Source organism: Antechinus flavipes, chromosome 2, assembly GCF_016432865.1.
Source record: "Antechinus flavipes isolate AdamAnt ecotype Samford, QLD, Australia chromosome 2, AdamAnt_v2, whole genome shotgun sequence".
In the NCBI taxonomy this organism is placed as follows: domain Eukaryota; kingdom Metazoa; phylum Chordata; class Mammalia; order Dasyuromorphia; family Dasyuridae; genus Antechinus; species Antechinus flavipes.
Window position 1 is genome coordinate 35,765,997 of NC_067399.1, and position 17,313 is coordinate 35,783,309.

At 37.3% G+C, this 17,313-nt stretch overlaps 1 gene segment (V, D, J or C); it reads right to left on the reverse strand.

Moving 5' to 3' along the window:
• The window catches only part of LOC127547522 (immunoglobulin kappa variable 3-11-like), a 49,351-nt gene extending 35,512 nt beyond the window's left edge, over positions 1–13,839 (reverse strand). Inside the window, 2 exon segments of the V gene segment in view lie at positions 13,285–13,567; positions 13,743–13,839. Of these exon segments, the coding sequence occupies positions 13,285–13,567; positions 13,743–13,836 (377 nt within the window).
• Positions 13,840–17,313: the final 3,474 nt, after the last annotated feature.

Below are 17,313 nucleotides of genomic sequence, written 5' to 3' on the forward strand. Positions count from 1 at the left end.
CCAACAATCACAGTCCAGTTAGGGTTTAAATAATAAACCAAGCAAGGAGTAAAAAATCAAAAGAGACTGCTGGAAGGAAGGGTTTTCACTTCAATCTGAACTGGTAGGTTAGGGAGTGGGGCAGAAGTGCCTGAAGTCAAGTGAGTACTTTTGGGAAAAATACACCAGTTTTCCTGTCCCCTATCTCTTATCCTCCCCTTTTCTTTCATTGCAGAAATTATCCAAGGAGGAGTAAATAAATTGTCAAGTAGACATCCCATATATAAATCCTGAAAGCGAATTAAAGTTCCTATATATAACAGACTAGTACAATAGGCATTTTCCATTCAGGATCTTATCTACTTAAACTTTTTTTTATTTTTATTTTTGCTGAGGCAATTGAGGTTAAGTGACTTGCCCAGGGTCACACAGCTAGGAAGTGTTGAGTGTTTGAGGCCAGATTTGAACTCAGGTCCTCCTGACTTCAGGGCTGGTTGTCTATCCCCTGCACCAACTAGCTGCCTCTCAGGAACTAATCTAAAGATCCCTTAAACAATAAATGTTCTGAAGGGAACATTGTGATCAATTAGATAATGTAGATATCCTCAATAGCAACAGTTAACCCAATTTTAACCCAACATTTTTCATCCCAAATCCTAAACATGAAGGAGCAGGGGACCCAGTCAGAAAATTTAAGTCATTCATCAATCATTTCCAATTACCCCCCCCCCCCCAATCAATGAGATTCAAAGTCCATTAGGAGCAAGGACGATGTCTCATCTTCTAGAGCTGCTTCCTGCTGAGAATGGTTGAAGAGCTGACTATTTCAGGGAGGAATTGTGTGGTATTTAGGACAAAGAAGTATTCAAAGCATCCAATGGACTGATCCAGGTCCCAGAAGTAGTTCAATATATCTGTAATTTGACCAAATCTATAACAAAAAAACCAAATCTAACAAATAAAAGTTAGAACAGTCTGGGATAGAAAAACTGGTTTACAAGGACTGCTACAAAATGTGGAAAGGCCAATATAGATTTTCCAGCAACTTCCCATATGAGGAAACATGATTTCCTCACAGGACAGACAAACAATTGTCATCTATAGTTTCAATAAACAAAATAGCCGTTAGATCTCATAGACAACTGTGCTAATTGTCTTCTCATTTTTCAGAAACCTTTAAAAACCTGAATATCTATAGACACAAATATGTAGTAACTGATAGATGATTGTTATGGGATTTTAGGGAAAAGTTTGAATCCACTCCTATAAATGACGCTCTCAGACTCAAAGTGAAAGTAAAATTTAATCATACTATACACGGAATAGAATGTTTACTCATACAGCAAATAATACATAAAAGACAAAGAATAATGAGAATTATGATTAAAATAGCAGAGAAAGAGAGAGAATACATCACTGATCAGGAGAGCTTCGACACTAATTTATAGGCAGCAGCTGGGAAACCCCGGTATTTCAGCCTTTGAGTCCTGAATGGGAAAATCCTAGGCAGATTGTCATCTCCATAGGTGAGGTTTCAAAATGGAGAATGCTTTGCCTGTTTTTTATAGGAATCAGGACAAAGAAGGCTTTGAGCCAAATAAAGACCTCATATAAGACAGGGACGTACCGACAAGGGCTCCAGATGGTTATAGTCAAGTGTTGCATTGACAAGAGGGGCCAGTCCTTATCAATAGCAACTGTTCCAAGGAGTGGCAAGTTCCTGGAATCATGTATTTGGAGCTAAAACACATGTGGTATGTTCCCAGTTTACAGGTTAAAAAATGGTCAAGTTCTCATGAGAGAAGGAGCTAAAACATACATTCTTATGGGTTAAGGAACAGTCAGGTTCTCACAGGAGAAGGAGCTAAAACATATGCTCTTAGGGGTGAGAGAACAGTCAAATTCTCACAGTGGGAGTCATGTCCTACCTCGGTTAGGTTCAATTGTTCTATCCACAAGTCTGATTAGTAATATGTTAATTACATTTAAATTATATTATCATGTTATATTACCTTTTTATGATTCTGTAAATGATGTTTTTTTTTTTCCTGTGGATTTAAATAAATCAATTCCAATTGCATTTTAATCTGGTTTGAGATTAGTCAAAGTGAGTGGTGGGCTACCTGTACCTAGCAGTTTCTTGTGAGACACCTCTGTCCTAAACCCTCTTTTTTATAATGTTCTAGTGCCAAAATGTAGTGTTCTTGTTTGATTTTCTGGAGATATTGTAGCAGCCTTAGTTTTAGTAGTAATCATCACAAGAATAGCTAGGTGTTAAAGTCCAAATTCTTTATTGTCTCCTTGCCTGGGGCCCAGCTAGCTTTCTGGAAAGCCTTTCAGAGTCTTGGTTTCAGTGGAGAAGAGAAGGAGTAGAGATCTGTCACCATGGTGGTATAAGATGGAATGAATCTGAGTCAAAGGGCTTGCACTTCAGCTTTCAGCTGCCACAAAAGTGGATGATGGAATGAGTCTGTGTCTGGATCCCTGCTGGCTATTATATACTTTATTATATTTACATTACCATAGGTATGAATGTTGGTGAACTATATTAAGTACTAAGTACATGTACTGAACTAGAGAACTATTAAACACCATGCTAAACTAGATAACCATTATATTATTAATTCCACTTAGTTAACACCATGTAAGAATCCTTGTTTTAAGTATATGAGTTCTGGCCCACAATATCTTCTGCTTTCTTTTGTTTTAGAACATAGTTGGTCATGCCCTCCCTGACTTCTCAAAAAGGGTTGAAGAAACCAAAAAAGGAGGTGATCACATCCTCTCTGACATATCAGGAAGGGAGATGAAAACATCAAAGGAAAATGAGGAGTCAAACCAGATTAGCGGGTTTCTGAAGGATCTTACTTGAAACAGGTATACATAAATCCATCAACATGGGAGGTATTACAAACAAACAACATGAAACAACAGGAGAAATTATACATGTCCATAAGTCCTAGAAATAGGCCAATCTATTGTCCATTACTTCATGTGTCAGAGAATCCAATAATTCCTGCAGATTTTGAAGTTCTGCAATAGTCTTATCATGTCTCAGGGAATCCAATGATTCCTGCTGGTTTTGAAGTTCTGCAACAGTCTTATCAACAATTTTTCATCTCAGGGAATCCAATGATTCCTGTGAGTTTTGCAATTTTGTAACAGTCTCATTATCAGCCATGCTCTTTCAGTGGCAAATGTTTATTTGGTCTTCTCCTTTGTATTGAGGTTTTTTCTCTTTTTTGCTTCTCTCCAAAGGACAAGGTGAATATGGCTCATTGGCAACCATCTGATTCCTTCTCCATCTGTAGAAATACAAACAAACCCTTTACCCCAAGTAGTTAACCAATCCATTCCCTTCCATTCACCACTTTCTGGATCTCTCCACATCACCTGATGATTATATTGGAGCTACTCACACTGGATACTGCCCTTCTTTGGGTTAAAAAGCCTGTATTCTTCCCTATTATAATCCCTTTCTCCCATCTGATTGCTTTTCTGCTGATTGATCATATTAGACTCCTGAACTTCTAAAGACTCTCTGGGTGTAAGCTGAGATGCCAACATACCCCACCTGTTTTTTGTTTGAAGTTTTGGAGCTGGGCCCCACCTCTCATTTCTCTGGGTCAATCTACATTTTGAGGCCCAGTGGAAGCCCTTGTTACATTTTGTACAGGGGTTTTGGGTCTTGTTCTCTCATCCTGTTTTCTCATGCTATCTCTATTCCTACACTGAGCTTTCAGATGCCCTACTTTACCACACTGAAAGCATTGAAGAGTCTCTCTGGAAGTCCCTTGCCAAGAAGGACTCTGTCTTCCCATGTTCTGCATCATAGCCTGGGTATAAAAGGCATTGGTGCCCACTGTAGCACAGCAGCTTCTGATCTCCTCTAAAGGAGCATCTTTTTGTATTCTCTATATATTTCTACAAACCTCATTAGCATTTTCCTTAGCCAGTTGTCTTATCATAATTCCTGTAGCTGCATTTTCTCTGATCATTCATATGACAGCTGTTTGCAGACATCCCACAAAAATCAGCAGAGGGTTCATTTGGACCTTGCTTAATTTTTGTGAAAGCTTCTCCTCTATCCTGTTTTCCTGGGAGGGAGCCCCATGCTATGATAGAAGCAGCAATAGTTTGCTCATATGTTATCAAAGGGTAATTAATCTGTACTACGGTGATTTGTATATTAAGTCCAGTTTGTCTATTTCATGGGGCTTGTATTCTATATAGTTCACTGTACTTTAAAAGCCACAACAAGTTTTGTGTAGGTTCTAAACATGTCCTTGCTATATAGATTTCTTATCACTAGGGGTTAAAATTTCATAAGCCAAATTCTCTAATATTATCTTAACATAAGAAGATATAACCCCATAAAGAGTGCAACTCTTTTTCAGATCCTTGATTTTTCCCAGATCAAAAGGAGTGTACCTTCTCCTGGCTTGACCAGAAGAATCAAATTCTTCAATCACAGGGTGTGCAACTAGTGCTTTTCATAATCTTGTCATAGGCTGATTTATAGGTGGTGCTGATTGTGTCATTGCCTCTCCCCCTCTTCTTTCTTCCTCCAGCGATGAGGGGTTAATTGAGGGGGTTAGAGTCATGAGATGGGAAATGCTCTAATGGGTCCTGCTGTGAAGCACCACATTCTTACTTTCACCCAGAATTGTACTTAACTCCTTTCTTGTTTAATTCTTCATCCTTTTCACCTAGTTTGTCAGTATCCTCCACATCCTCTTATTTCTTCTTTTTTCTTATTCTGTAACTTATATAATTTCCTAAAGCCAATTGAATTAAATTATATGTATAAAGTGTTTCTTTAGAAATTGAATTGGTACCATTATAATTGTAACATTCACTTAATTGTTGTCCTAATTTCCACTCCTCTGGATCTAATTCTTTTTCCTTTGAGAACCAAGGAGATGTGTATTGTAATATTTCTAAAAGTTCAATGATCTGCTCCCAAGTTACAATCAAAACTTGGCTTTTTATTAGTCTAACCATGCTTTCTACACATTTTTCTTGAGGTGGAAAAGGCTCCTTTCTAAAAATTTGTCCCATTTCAGCTGAAACACTATTTTAGCCCTTAACAAAGTTTTCTTCTGGTCTATTTTTGTCCTCACCCTAATTTCTGAGTCGCAGAGACTTTTTCACTGAACTCAGGATCAGAGACTTTTCCACTGAAATCAGAATTGTGTCCATCTGGACCGCTGATTGTAAATCCTTGGTCCCACATTCAGGCACCACAATATAATATTCTTGGTGGTTTTTTGGAGGTCTCTGAGCAGCCTTCCTTTCAGCAGATTAATCACCACAAGAATCACCAGGTATTAAAGTCCAAATCCTTTATTATCTCTTTCAAAATCTAGTTTGCTTGCCTAGGGCCTGATCCAGCTTTCTTAGAGGCCTTCTGGAGTCTTGGTTTTAGTGAAGAAGCTAAGGAGGACAGGTCTGCCACCAAGATAGTGTGGGATGGAGTGAATGAATCTCTCTAAGTCTGAGGGCTTGGGCTTCAGCCTCCAGCCACCACAAAGGTGGACAATGGAATGATTCTGTCTCTGAATGAATCTGGTTGTGACCCTGGCTGAGTTTGTCCCAGATTATATGCTCTACACTGAATATAAACCAATCATTATATCACTAGGAAACCATTATTTGTTGTAAGACTAAATCAATCACACTGAACTTAGAGAACTATTAATCCCTATGCTAAACTAGATAACCATTCTATTATCAATTCAACTGAATTAGCACCTTGTAAGAATCCTTGTTTTAAGTACAAGAGTTCTGGCCCATAATGATTTTTCTCTGGAGAAAATGCTTCCAATTCTTTCAAATGATCCACATATGAAATGGACTCAAACTTCTTCACCTCTGATTGCTCACAGGAAGCCAGCATTATTAAGTGCTTCATTTCCCCCTGGCACTTTTTATGGATGACCTTTTCCAACTCAGGTACCCAGATGAACATAATATTCCAGATGTAGTCCAAAGAGTATCTTTACCTCATCAATAGGATTAGCTCCTTCCTATTGCTGAAATGTGATGGTTTTAATGTAGTTAAAATTAAATTTTAAAGTTTTCTTTAACTTCCAGATACATAGCTAATTCATAACAAATGTATTGTTCATAGTAATCCATCATGTATTTTTCAAAATAATGCTGTCTAATTTTAGACTCTCTTATATTATATTAGGATTGTTTTACTGTGTGCTTAAGGAAGACCAAAATGATACCAGTATGTTGGGGTCAAAATATAATGTGTTCTATTATAACTGATTAGACTAATATGAGTTTGAAGGCTCTAATACAAGGCAGGCATAAGTAGTTTCTATGTAGATTTGGAGGAGAGATGTTTCTAAATGTATGCATCTCATACAATTTGAGCTACTCAACTGTGCTTTGCTCATAGTCCAGAGCACTTTCTTTGATGTGGGTTCTCTATTCAGGTTGGTCCTATACCAGTGTTTCTCATGTCTCACAAGTGATTGTAGAGGTCTTTAGAATGACCTTAAGAGTGTCCTTGGACACTCTTCTTCTGACCTCTGTATAAGCCTTGCATTGTGGGTGTTCTCTGTAAAATTGCTTTTTAGGCAAATATGGTTTTTGGCATTTATACAATGTGATAAACCCATTGGAGCTACACTGTCTACAATAGAGTTTGAATGCTTGGCAGTTTAGCTAGAGAGAGGACCTCAGGGTTTGGAAATGTGTCTTGCAAAATCATCTTCAGAATCTTTGTAAGACAATAAAATGTAAAGATTCAGTTTCCTGGCATGGTGTGGGTAGGCTATCCAGGTTCCACAGACATACAAGAATGATGTCACATATTGGCTATATAGACCTTCGATTTGTTAGACTGCTTAATAGCTTTTCTCTTACACAATTTCCTTCAGTCTCCCAAACCCTGAACTAGCTCTGGCACTGTCTGTATCAAACTCATCAACTATGTATACAGCCCTCAAAAGTAATCCACTAAGGCAAGTAAACTGATTCACAGCATTCAAATCTCTTCATTTGCTATAATCAATGGATCCAAGAATAGATGGCATAGTTCTTCTTATGGAGCATCTCCATTTTCTTGGCCTTCATTGTCAGGCAATTTATCACAAGAAGCAGGGTATCTAACCACATGTGTTGCTTCTCAATGTCAGAGGTTGCTTTTAGTGCACAGTCATCTCTGCACAAAAAGCCAGGCACCAACTTTTCCTCCACTTTAGTCTTAGCTTGGAGCTTTTTCAAATTCAAATTTGTCATTACTGTAGTAGCTGACTTTGATGCCAATTTTCTCTTTTTGAAAGCCTCTAGCAAGATTGCAAAAAAACATAAAAATCATGGGAGAAAACTTCCCTACTTCATTTCATTGGTCACTGGGAAAGCAGGAGAGCCTCATCCATTATTCAGAACTCATGAAAGCATGCCATGATGGAATTGGTGCACAATATTGATGAACTTCTCTGGACACCCAAATTTTTCCATTACATTTCAGAAGCCCTCAAGAATGAGGGTATCAAAAGCCTTGGTCATATTGGCAAACATTGTATACAGACCTCTGTTCTGCTCCTCCCATTTTTCTTGGTGATGATGGGCAGCTGAGATCAAATTTTTTGAAGCCACAGGTAGATATGCAATGTCCAGATTAAGGATTAGCCTATAAAGGAGGACTTTTGTGGGAATCTTATTAGTAATGACTAGGAGAGAGGGCTCTGTCCCTCACAATTGTCACTGGACGACCTACTTATTTTTCCTTTATAGAAGTAGACATGGAGGCATCGTTGAATGCCTTGGGGACAACCTCCTCTTGCTATCTAATTTGGAAGACTGAGTCAGCTTCTGTATGGACTCTTCCCTTCCATCCCAATACATCTCAGCTGCAATAGAATGAGCAACAGGTGCTTTGTCATAGGGGAGGAACCTAAGGGCTTTCCCAACCTTGTCTTAGATTAGAAGTTCGACTAGAAAGGGAATGATTTCAATCTGAGGTAAACAATCAGTGGCTTGAGCATTAGTACACTATGGAAACATTCAGTCCATCTCTCTGAGTTCAAATCCCTATCACTGATGAATGTGGCTCCATGTGTAAAGAATAATTGATAGGCATTTTATGTCTGGCTCATAAATAGACTTCAGGGCACCATAAAGACTCTGGATCATTACTGTTAGTGTAACACTGAATTTCTTCTGCCTTCTTACTGAACTAAGAACATTGCATCTCTCTAGGTTTTGCTTCGACTTTAATTTCAACAGTTAAACATTTTATGGACTATTCTGCAGGCAAGCCCTGTGGGAATTTTTGTTTTTTGTTTAGCAGGTTTTCCATTTACCCATTATTTTTGTCAAACCAATCTTGATGTTTGTGAGTGTTCTGACACAGAAGAATAAATGGGGTGCTGTGTACTAAATCTGTGAAAGCTGACTACTCTTTCTGCTACACTATTTCTAATAACATGTTGACTTTGCTTTCCTTCCAAGTTACCAACCAACTGTTCTCACTAGAGAAGCCCTGATAGAATCTGTTGACATTAAGTCTCTTAGTAGTTATCTTGCCTTGGTCACACCACTTTTGTTGAAGGCAAATATTTTTCTGGGATAGGGTAAGACTATGGTTGGTTCAGCACCGTGCCCATTTTACATGTTTACAATGATATAATCCATTAAATGCCACGGTTTGCTGCAAGGGTGAATCCAGGAAGTTATATGGACACCTTTCACTACATGCAGAAGTTGTACGAATTCTGATCAATACAATTACTAAGTATGATTTGAAGAGATCAAGAAGACTCAAGCTACAGAATGAAATGTAAATTTTTAGACATGAACAATGTGAGAAGCTGTTTGACTTGTCACAAGGGTTTTGTTTTTCTTTACTTCTTCAGTGTTGAGGATGTGAGAGGGAAATAAACTAGTTTTTGTTCACTGAGGAAAAAAATTAATTTTAAACATGTTAAATCTCCATTCTTTGTCAATTTCCTCTTCATTTTCATTGGCATGTTAAGAGACATACCATTTTTCTTTCTCTTTAAAATTATTTCCCGTATTTAGGATTTCATGTAAAAATTTCCAAAGCTTCCTAGGATAACATCTTCTGCTGAAGGTAAGTTCAGGGTATTCTAGGTATCTTTCAGCTTACTCTTTTGAAATATGTTTTCCTTAAATCTAGGGCATTAATTATATATCAGGTAATGTCCATTTTTCCTATCCCAGCTTATAGTATCAAGAAAGAATAATTTCCTTTCCTATAAATTTCCCATCATTTTTATCCCCTCACAATTAGGGAGAATTAAATGTAAAATAGGATGTCCCCTTGCTGATTACTATGTCTTTTGAAGGAAGAAAATTTTCATTAAGACAATTTCATTTAGCCCAGAAATTATTAGGGGCTCTTATTTTGGCATATGAAGAGACTTCAAGCAGATATTTAGATAACTGAAGTCCCCTCATCATCACTATATCATTCCTCTGAATGAAAAATGTCATCTCTCTATCTCATCTGTTATTCTTGCTGTCCAGGTGGTCTATTCCAATGGCAACAACACTTGAGTTTCTCTCTTTTTTGACTTTATCCAAATATTTCCTGAACTGCTTCTCCACTCACTTTCTTGTGTAGCCTGACAAGAATACTTTTTTACTGAAAATGCCACTCCCTTCCCATACTATGCTTTTCTTTTTGAATAATATATGTCGTTAACTTGGTTCCACTATCACAGGGACAGTTGAGGTCCAAATTGCTTCCTAAGGTTGTGAAATTTTATTTGTTGTGGGTGTTTTTTCTAATCTCAACATTGGACACTTGTATGTTGAAATTTAAAGAGAGGAGTTTTACATGTAATTCATTTGTAGAATTTTAACTTTTATTTACAATTCATGCACATCTTCTTCTCTTTTTTCATTTTAGCTAATCTCTGAGCTATCTAATTGAAGGAATACATAAATGTAGCTTCTCTCTTTTGACTCAGTTCCCACACACTCATGAAATATATATTTTTTACAAGCTTTGTTTAAGTACATGATAGATAAACCTTAACTTAAAACCTTTGTAATCAATTATCTCCCCTTGATAACTTGACAACACAACCACTTTCATTATTCTCAGCAACTGCATATCATACAACTCCTCCTCTCTTTCTTTTGTGTGTGTGTAGCTCTCACTAATTTTAAAATTAGTCAATCCTGTTTCCTTCTGTTTCCTTTAGAGCAGTGAGAGAAAGGCTAAGGGCCAGGAAGTGAGAAAGATAAACCAATCAAATCTGGATTAATAATGTCATTTATGATCTGCTTGTACTTCCTGTGCTCTCTAATTGTATAGATACACCACATAGCCATTAATAATGACATTTTCCGTTCTCAAAACTTGAAAGACAATTGAAGTAAGTTTATCAATTTGGAGTTTGAGAAGTTGAGTAAAGATCTGTATTTGTGTAATTTTGGAATATGTTCATGTAATACTAGTAGACCTCATTAAAATTGAATTGATTTGAATTATTGGTCTTGAATAAATATTTCTCTTGAGAAATAAATGGAGTAGGTTATTAATATGTGTATAGCCCACCATCTGGTGGCCAAATAATAGACTATATTCACTCAGTTAAATTAATAGAACAATGAGAGTATGTTATTCTCTAGTACAAGATAGAAGAAATCAGGAATAATGACATTTATTAGTAGGTGCACCCTTTACTAATACATGTAGCTCTAATCAACAATAAATTTATTACATAAATTAGCATCATAACTCTACAACTTGACAGGAACTCAGAAGTCTTCTTGATCTAAGTTCTCAGCTAACACTTTTTTTTCTGTCTCCTTTCTCCTGATGACTCATTCTTGCCTTTATTTTTTTAGTTCCTGTTATCAAAACATTATTTATCTTTTTGTACTTCCTTGTCTTGTTCCCTGCTTGAATAAACTGAATTTTGCAGAATAAATTATACTTGGTCTTCAGACCATTGTTTTTGAAGATCTTCTGTGCCTTTTACTAAAATGTGAAAAAAAATTATTTTACATGTAATTATGGGAAGGGAACAGAATATTACATTGACACCAAAAAAAAAAATCCTAACACCAAGTATATCCCTGTGTATATGCAGAAAGCTTTCTTTGCTTTGAAATATCCTTTGTCAACCAGAACTCACATGATATGTATAATATGTATGATATTTATAAATGTCACGCAGTTCCACTGGAATCATGAATACTTGTATCCTTAAATCACACTTCTCTTTCAAGTGCTCTATAGACTTATCCTGACATTCCTATTTGGTTCTTTCTCTTGTGGCCTTTAGGCAATGTCTCTGTGTGGGAGGGTGTAAGTAGAGAATTTTTTTTCAAAGAAGGTATATAATTACTTATAAATTCTATTATGTGGTAATTTTATTATTATGATTTTTTAAAAAGTTATTTTTACATTTATTTTGTAACATAAATTTTCTATATTAATTCAAAAGCATCCTATCCACTTTTTCTGTTGAGTAAGCTCCTCTTAAAACAAAAACTAAGGAAAATTGTAAGCAATATTTTAATTTTTTCAGTGATGTAGGTATATCCATAAATTCACATTATGAATTTTGACTTATAAATTTATTTCTATTTTTTTCTTTTTACACTCATTTACACATGTATCCCTGGGTGCTACTATATTCAAAGGAGTATAACAAATACAAAAAAAGTAGGAGAATATAGTTCAATAAAAATCAACAAGTAAATCAACACAAAGGAGGTAAGAGCCAATTTCTCAACTCCTGTCCTAGGTCAAGCTTAGTCATTACAGGAATGAAGCACTGAGTTTTGTCATGATGATTTTATTTTCATTTACATCATTGCAATCCTTATTTTTCTTCTTTTTAAAGAAGAGTCATATGGCTGAGAATGGCCAATGGAAACAAAGAACTCTTAAGATGGGAGAGAAGAAAGGATATTATCCAAAATCTAAGCCCACAAATAAGGCAGGTGGCAAGAGAACGGAACAGCCCTGGGATCATCCTGTGCTCCTTGCTCTTCTGATGATGTGCAGAAAAATGGAGAAGGGCCCCTTTGGTTTGGGTGGAGCCCTCCCAGTACACTTAGGAAGGACGTGACAAAAGGGGTCTCACAGCAAGGGCGGGCATGGCTGAGCTGGAAGGCCCAGATTCCGGTGAGTGTCGGACAGATTGTGATGCTCTCCTGTTGCTCTATCTCAGTGAAACCACAAATAAACAGAGTCCAACAAACTGAATCCACAGAGTAGCCGTGTCTGACATATAGGTCTCTGTTCCTTGTGTCTATCCCTTCTCTGTCAGGAGGTCGGGAACTCCTTCCCAGGTCCCACCTGTTCCAGGCTTGCCCTGGTCAGAGCTCCCCTGGAATCCTGCTTTCCCTCCTGGCTGCCCCGTGGGAGAATGGCCTGAGACAGGCTGTGCCCAGGCAGAGGGAGGCAGCCAGGATGGGGAAAGGGCCAGAGGCCCACAGGCAGGAAGGTTGTCTGAAGGAACCAGGTTGGCTGAGCTTGGGGGAGGAGCAACATGGGGTTTGTAGTATCTGCCTGCAAACATTTGAGGGGATGTGATAAGGATGGGGGTGGGACTTGTTCAGGTACCAAAAGCTTAGAAATGTGAGCAAAGTGGGGAAAGGTGCAGAGAGGCTGGGCTTAGACTTAATCTAAGAAGAGACTCCCTGGCAGTGAGACGAGTAATTGATGACCCAGTACTAATGGCATTAATAATAATAACAACGACCATTCCTACAGCTCCTACTAAGTGCCAGCCACACTGCTGAACAGCTCTCAGTTATTTTCTCCCTTGATCCTCACTAACACCCCAGGAGGCAGCTGCTTATGTGATCCCCATTTAACAGATAAGAAAATTGAAACAAAGTTTAAGTGACTTGCCCAGCATCATACAGCTAGGAAGAGGCTGATTTGAACTCAAGCCTTCCTGGCCACGTTCCTGGCTCCATCCACTGCTCCCGTGCGAGTTAGTCCCCCTGCACCAGAGTTCTCCCCGCAAAGGCTATAAGAGCATTTCTTAAAGATTTGAACAGGGGGTTCTTGGTCAGGTTTGGGGGAGGGAAACCCACTTTTGGGGTGTGACCTAATTATTTAGATTGTGTCACTTCTGTAAAAGTGACTGGGAAAAAAAATCAAGGTCAGAACTCATCACAGCTCCAGCATCTTCCTCTGAGACCTGGAAACCTCTCCCTGAAGCAGCCCAAGCAAGCTGCCCTTGTTCCTGCTGTGGGGAAGGAGAGGCCCCTGGGGCCCTGATGTCTCCCTCAGCAGCTGCTGGGTAGGTTTTTGTTCGGGGCTGTATCACTGTGGGAGGATCGTTATACCACTGCTGACAGTAATAGACTGCAGCGTCCTCAGCCTCCACGTTGCTGATTGTGAGGGAGTAATCTGTCCCAGAGCCACTGCCACTGAACCGGGCAGGGACCCCAGTATGCAGGTTGCTTGTATAATAAATTAGGAGCTTGGGAGCCTCCCCTGGCTTCTGTTGGTACCAATTTAATTCATTACTAACACCCGAGCTGGTCTTACAACTAATGGTGACTTTCTCTCCTGGAGACACTGACAAAAATTCTGGAGACTGAGTCACCACAATGGCCCCCCTGGAACCTGGAGTAAAAAAAAGGGACAGAACATGATCCATATGACTTCGTTGTCCTGGACTTTCAATTCAGAAAGAACAAGGAAAAGGGAATAGGCCGAATCTCCTTCCTCTCTCCCAACCTCCCCCAGACACATCCCAGAGATGGCCAGAAAGCAATGGAGCATGTGCAGGCTCCCTCACCTGAGATCCAGAGCAGCAGAGAGCAGAGGAGCTGAGCCTGGGCCCCCATCTCCTCCCCTGGCCTTGGATGCTGCTGAGCAGAGACCTCACCCATGAGCTGGCATTTATCTAGGTCTAAGCATCTGGGGCTGTCCCTGGGGAAACATGCAAATCACCAGGTGTAGGCAGGAGGAAGTAGAAAAGCAGAATGGTCTTAAGAGCTTTCCTTCCTTTTTTTTTTTTTAATTTTTTAATTTTTTATTTAATGATTACTTTATAATGACAACATTATTCCTTGTACTCGTTTCTTTTCTGATTTTTTTCCCCCTCCTTCCCTCCACCCCCTCCCCTAGATGGCAAGCAGTCCTTTATATGTTGGATATGTTGCAGTATATCCTAGATACAATATGTGTTTGCAGAACCGAACAGTTCTCTTGTTGCATAGGGAGAATTGGATTCAGAAGGTATAAATAATCCGGGAAGAAAAACAAAAATGCAGATAGTTCACATTTGTTTCCCAGTGTTCGTTCTTTGGGTGTAGCTGCTTATGTCCGTCATTTATCAATTGAAACTTAGTTAGGTCTCTTTGTCAAAGAAATCCACTTCCATCAAAATATGTCCTCATACAATATCGTTGTCGAAGTGTATAATGATCTCCTGGTTCTGCTCATTTCACTTAGCATCAGTTCATGTAAGTCTCGCCAGTCCTCTCTGTATTCATCCTGCTGGTCATTTCTTACAGAACAATAATATTCCATAACATTCATATACCACAATTTACCCAGCCATTCTCCAATTGATGGGCATCCATTCATTTTCCAGTTTCTAGCCACTACAAACAGGGCTGCCACAAACATTTTGGCACATACAGGTCCCTTTCCTTCTTTAGTATTTCTTTGGGATATAAGCCCAATAGAAACACTGCTGGATCAAAGGGTATGCACAATTTGATAATTTTTTGGGCATAATTCCAGATTGAAGAGTTTTCCTTTCAAGTAACTGGATTATCGATCATTTTAAAACCTAAAAGATATTATAATGCTGTCTATTTCCCAAAACAACTGGCTAAAGTCCACTACAGGCTGTTTATTGACTTAGTTTTGTGATCAATGTGCTGTGATAATTTTTGTTAATTATGCTTTTCTGTTTTTAAAGCCTTTATTCATTTATGGCAACTTGCTGAGTGATGATCCACTTGTTGGGCATCTCCTAAGCTTGCAGTTATTTGCCAACACAAAGACAGCTGCTATCAGATTTTAATATTTTGTTTAAAGTTCTTTACTTTTTCTCCTTATTACCTTGGTAAACGTATCAAAGAGAGGCATGGCTGGCTAAAAGTGTGTAAAGTTTTATAACTTCTTGGGCACACTTCCAGATCGCTGTCCAAAACTGATGGTTCAGTTTATTGTTCCACCAACAGTAAATCAGTGTTCCAATTTTCCTCATTCTTTGTAACACTTAGAATTTCCCTTTCTATCATGTTAGTCAATTTGAAAGTTATTTGTTAATATCTCAAAGTTGTTTTAATTTGTATTTCTCTAATCACGTGATTTAGAGCATTTTTGTTATATGACAATGTGTATTATTTATAGCTTCATTGAAAAATAGAAAAGTATGAAATTTCTATTTATATCTTATCATATCATCTTATCAATTTAGGAATTACTATATTAAAATTTTTTTTAATCATCAGTATCATTTATTGTCTAAAATATAGAATGGATCTCAATGTAGTTATCTCTAAAATGAAGACATGGAATTACATTATCCCTGGGTTATTTTAAAAAAGGATTTTTTAAAAATTTAAAAATTAAACAAAATGGTAAAGAAAAAAGCATCTTTGCCAATTTCACAGCCATCCATAGAAAATTCAAAATAAACCAATGAATTTTCATGTCAAGAAAACTAACATATGAATACTACATTTTTTTTTCAGATTGGCCCATTTTTTGCTTCTTTGGGGATTTTCTTTTGCTCTCTGCTGTGCACTTTTTGCTTTATTTTTTCACTTCCTTTTCATCCCCTTTTCACATATCTTTAATGATAGAAGGTTTCGTTTACACATAGGTATTTATAAACACATACATACATATGCATATGCAGTCAAATATAGATATGTATATATATACATACTTTACTTACTTCTGTCTGTCCTCTGTCTTTCAGAGGCTGGGTAGCATCTTCTTTCACAGGCTCAAATCTTTCCATGTCTCTAAATCAACCAGTTCATCATTTCCTTCACCTTAAGCACTATTCTAATCGAATCTCATCTGTTTTTAGAGATTAATTGTGAACATCTTTTCCTCAATTTTCTGTAATCCTTCTATGCTTGTCTACAAAGATTTTATTTATACACAGAATTTTAGTTCAAAATAATTGAAATTATTCTTTTTACACTTCAACAATGATGCCCCTCATAATATAGGGCTTTTTCTTAGAGGACTGAATCTATTTCCTTTATATCTTTTATTCCAGGCTTCTTTGAAGTTCTTGACCATCTGCTCTTCCAAATGAACTTTGTCATTATTTTTGTAAATTAGTAAAATAATTTGAAAATAATTTTTAGGATGTTCCAGAAAGCCATTTGTCACTAAATTCAAATTCTGAATCTACTATCCATTTCTATTTTATAATAAATGTATCCCATTCATAGTCTAAGCTATTAAAATACTTGCTTATTTTCCTCTTTCCTGTTTTTCCTTAGTATCCTTCTCCCTTTATTTACAGTCTCTCTCCTCATTCCTATTTTACTTACCTACGACCTTGCCCTCCTCTTCATTAACTTGATTCTAAAAATCTCTCCCTTATTCCTCCATCCCTATCACTTGGTCCTCTTGTTTCTTCCTGAATGTAGAAGATTTTTACACATACATGCACATATACACATATGTCTACATACAAACACACACACATATGTATATACAGATTTATGTCTCTATGTGTATACACATCTAATTTGCATTTGTGTATTATATGTATGTGTATAAAAATTTTATATATAATGTATGTACATGCAAACATACCCCACATAAATACAAACATATTTACCTCTTTTACTCATTCCTAATGTCAGGTTTTAGCACTACCTGCCCTCCTCTCTGCTAACCTCTGCTGTATCAGTTTTTCTTTTTAGGCCTCCTTTATATGAGATAATAACTCCTTATTATCTCTTCCTATACAGGTGATTTTAGAATCAACCAATCACATGCAGCTCAATTCTAGCCTTTCTTTCAAACTATCGACATAGTGATTACAATCATTAAAGCATTATGAAAGAAACAATTTACCCTCATAAAATCCCTTATAATTAGTCCTCAATGCTTACCTTAAAATTTCCTGGAATGTATATGTCAAATTTCCCTCTAAACAACCTAAAAGTCTTTGATTATGTTAAATGACAATTTATTTTTAGCATTCACAATTATATATGTTTGATAGGTAAGTTTCTCTTTTTTATTTATTTTTTTATTTTATAACTTTATATTTACAGAATCCATGCCAGGGTAATTTTTTACATTATCCCTTGCACTCGCTTCTCTTCCAATTTTTCCCCTCTCTCCCTCCACCCCCTCCCCTAGATGGCAAGCAGTCC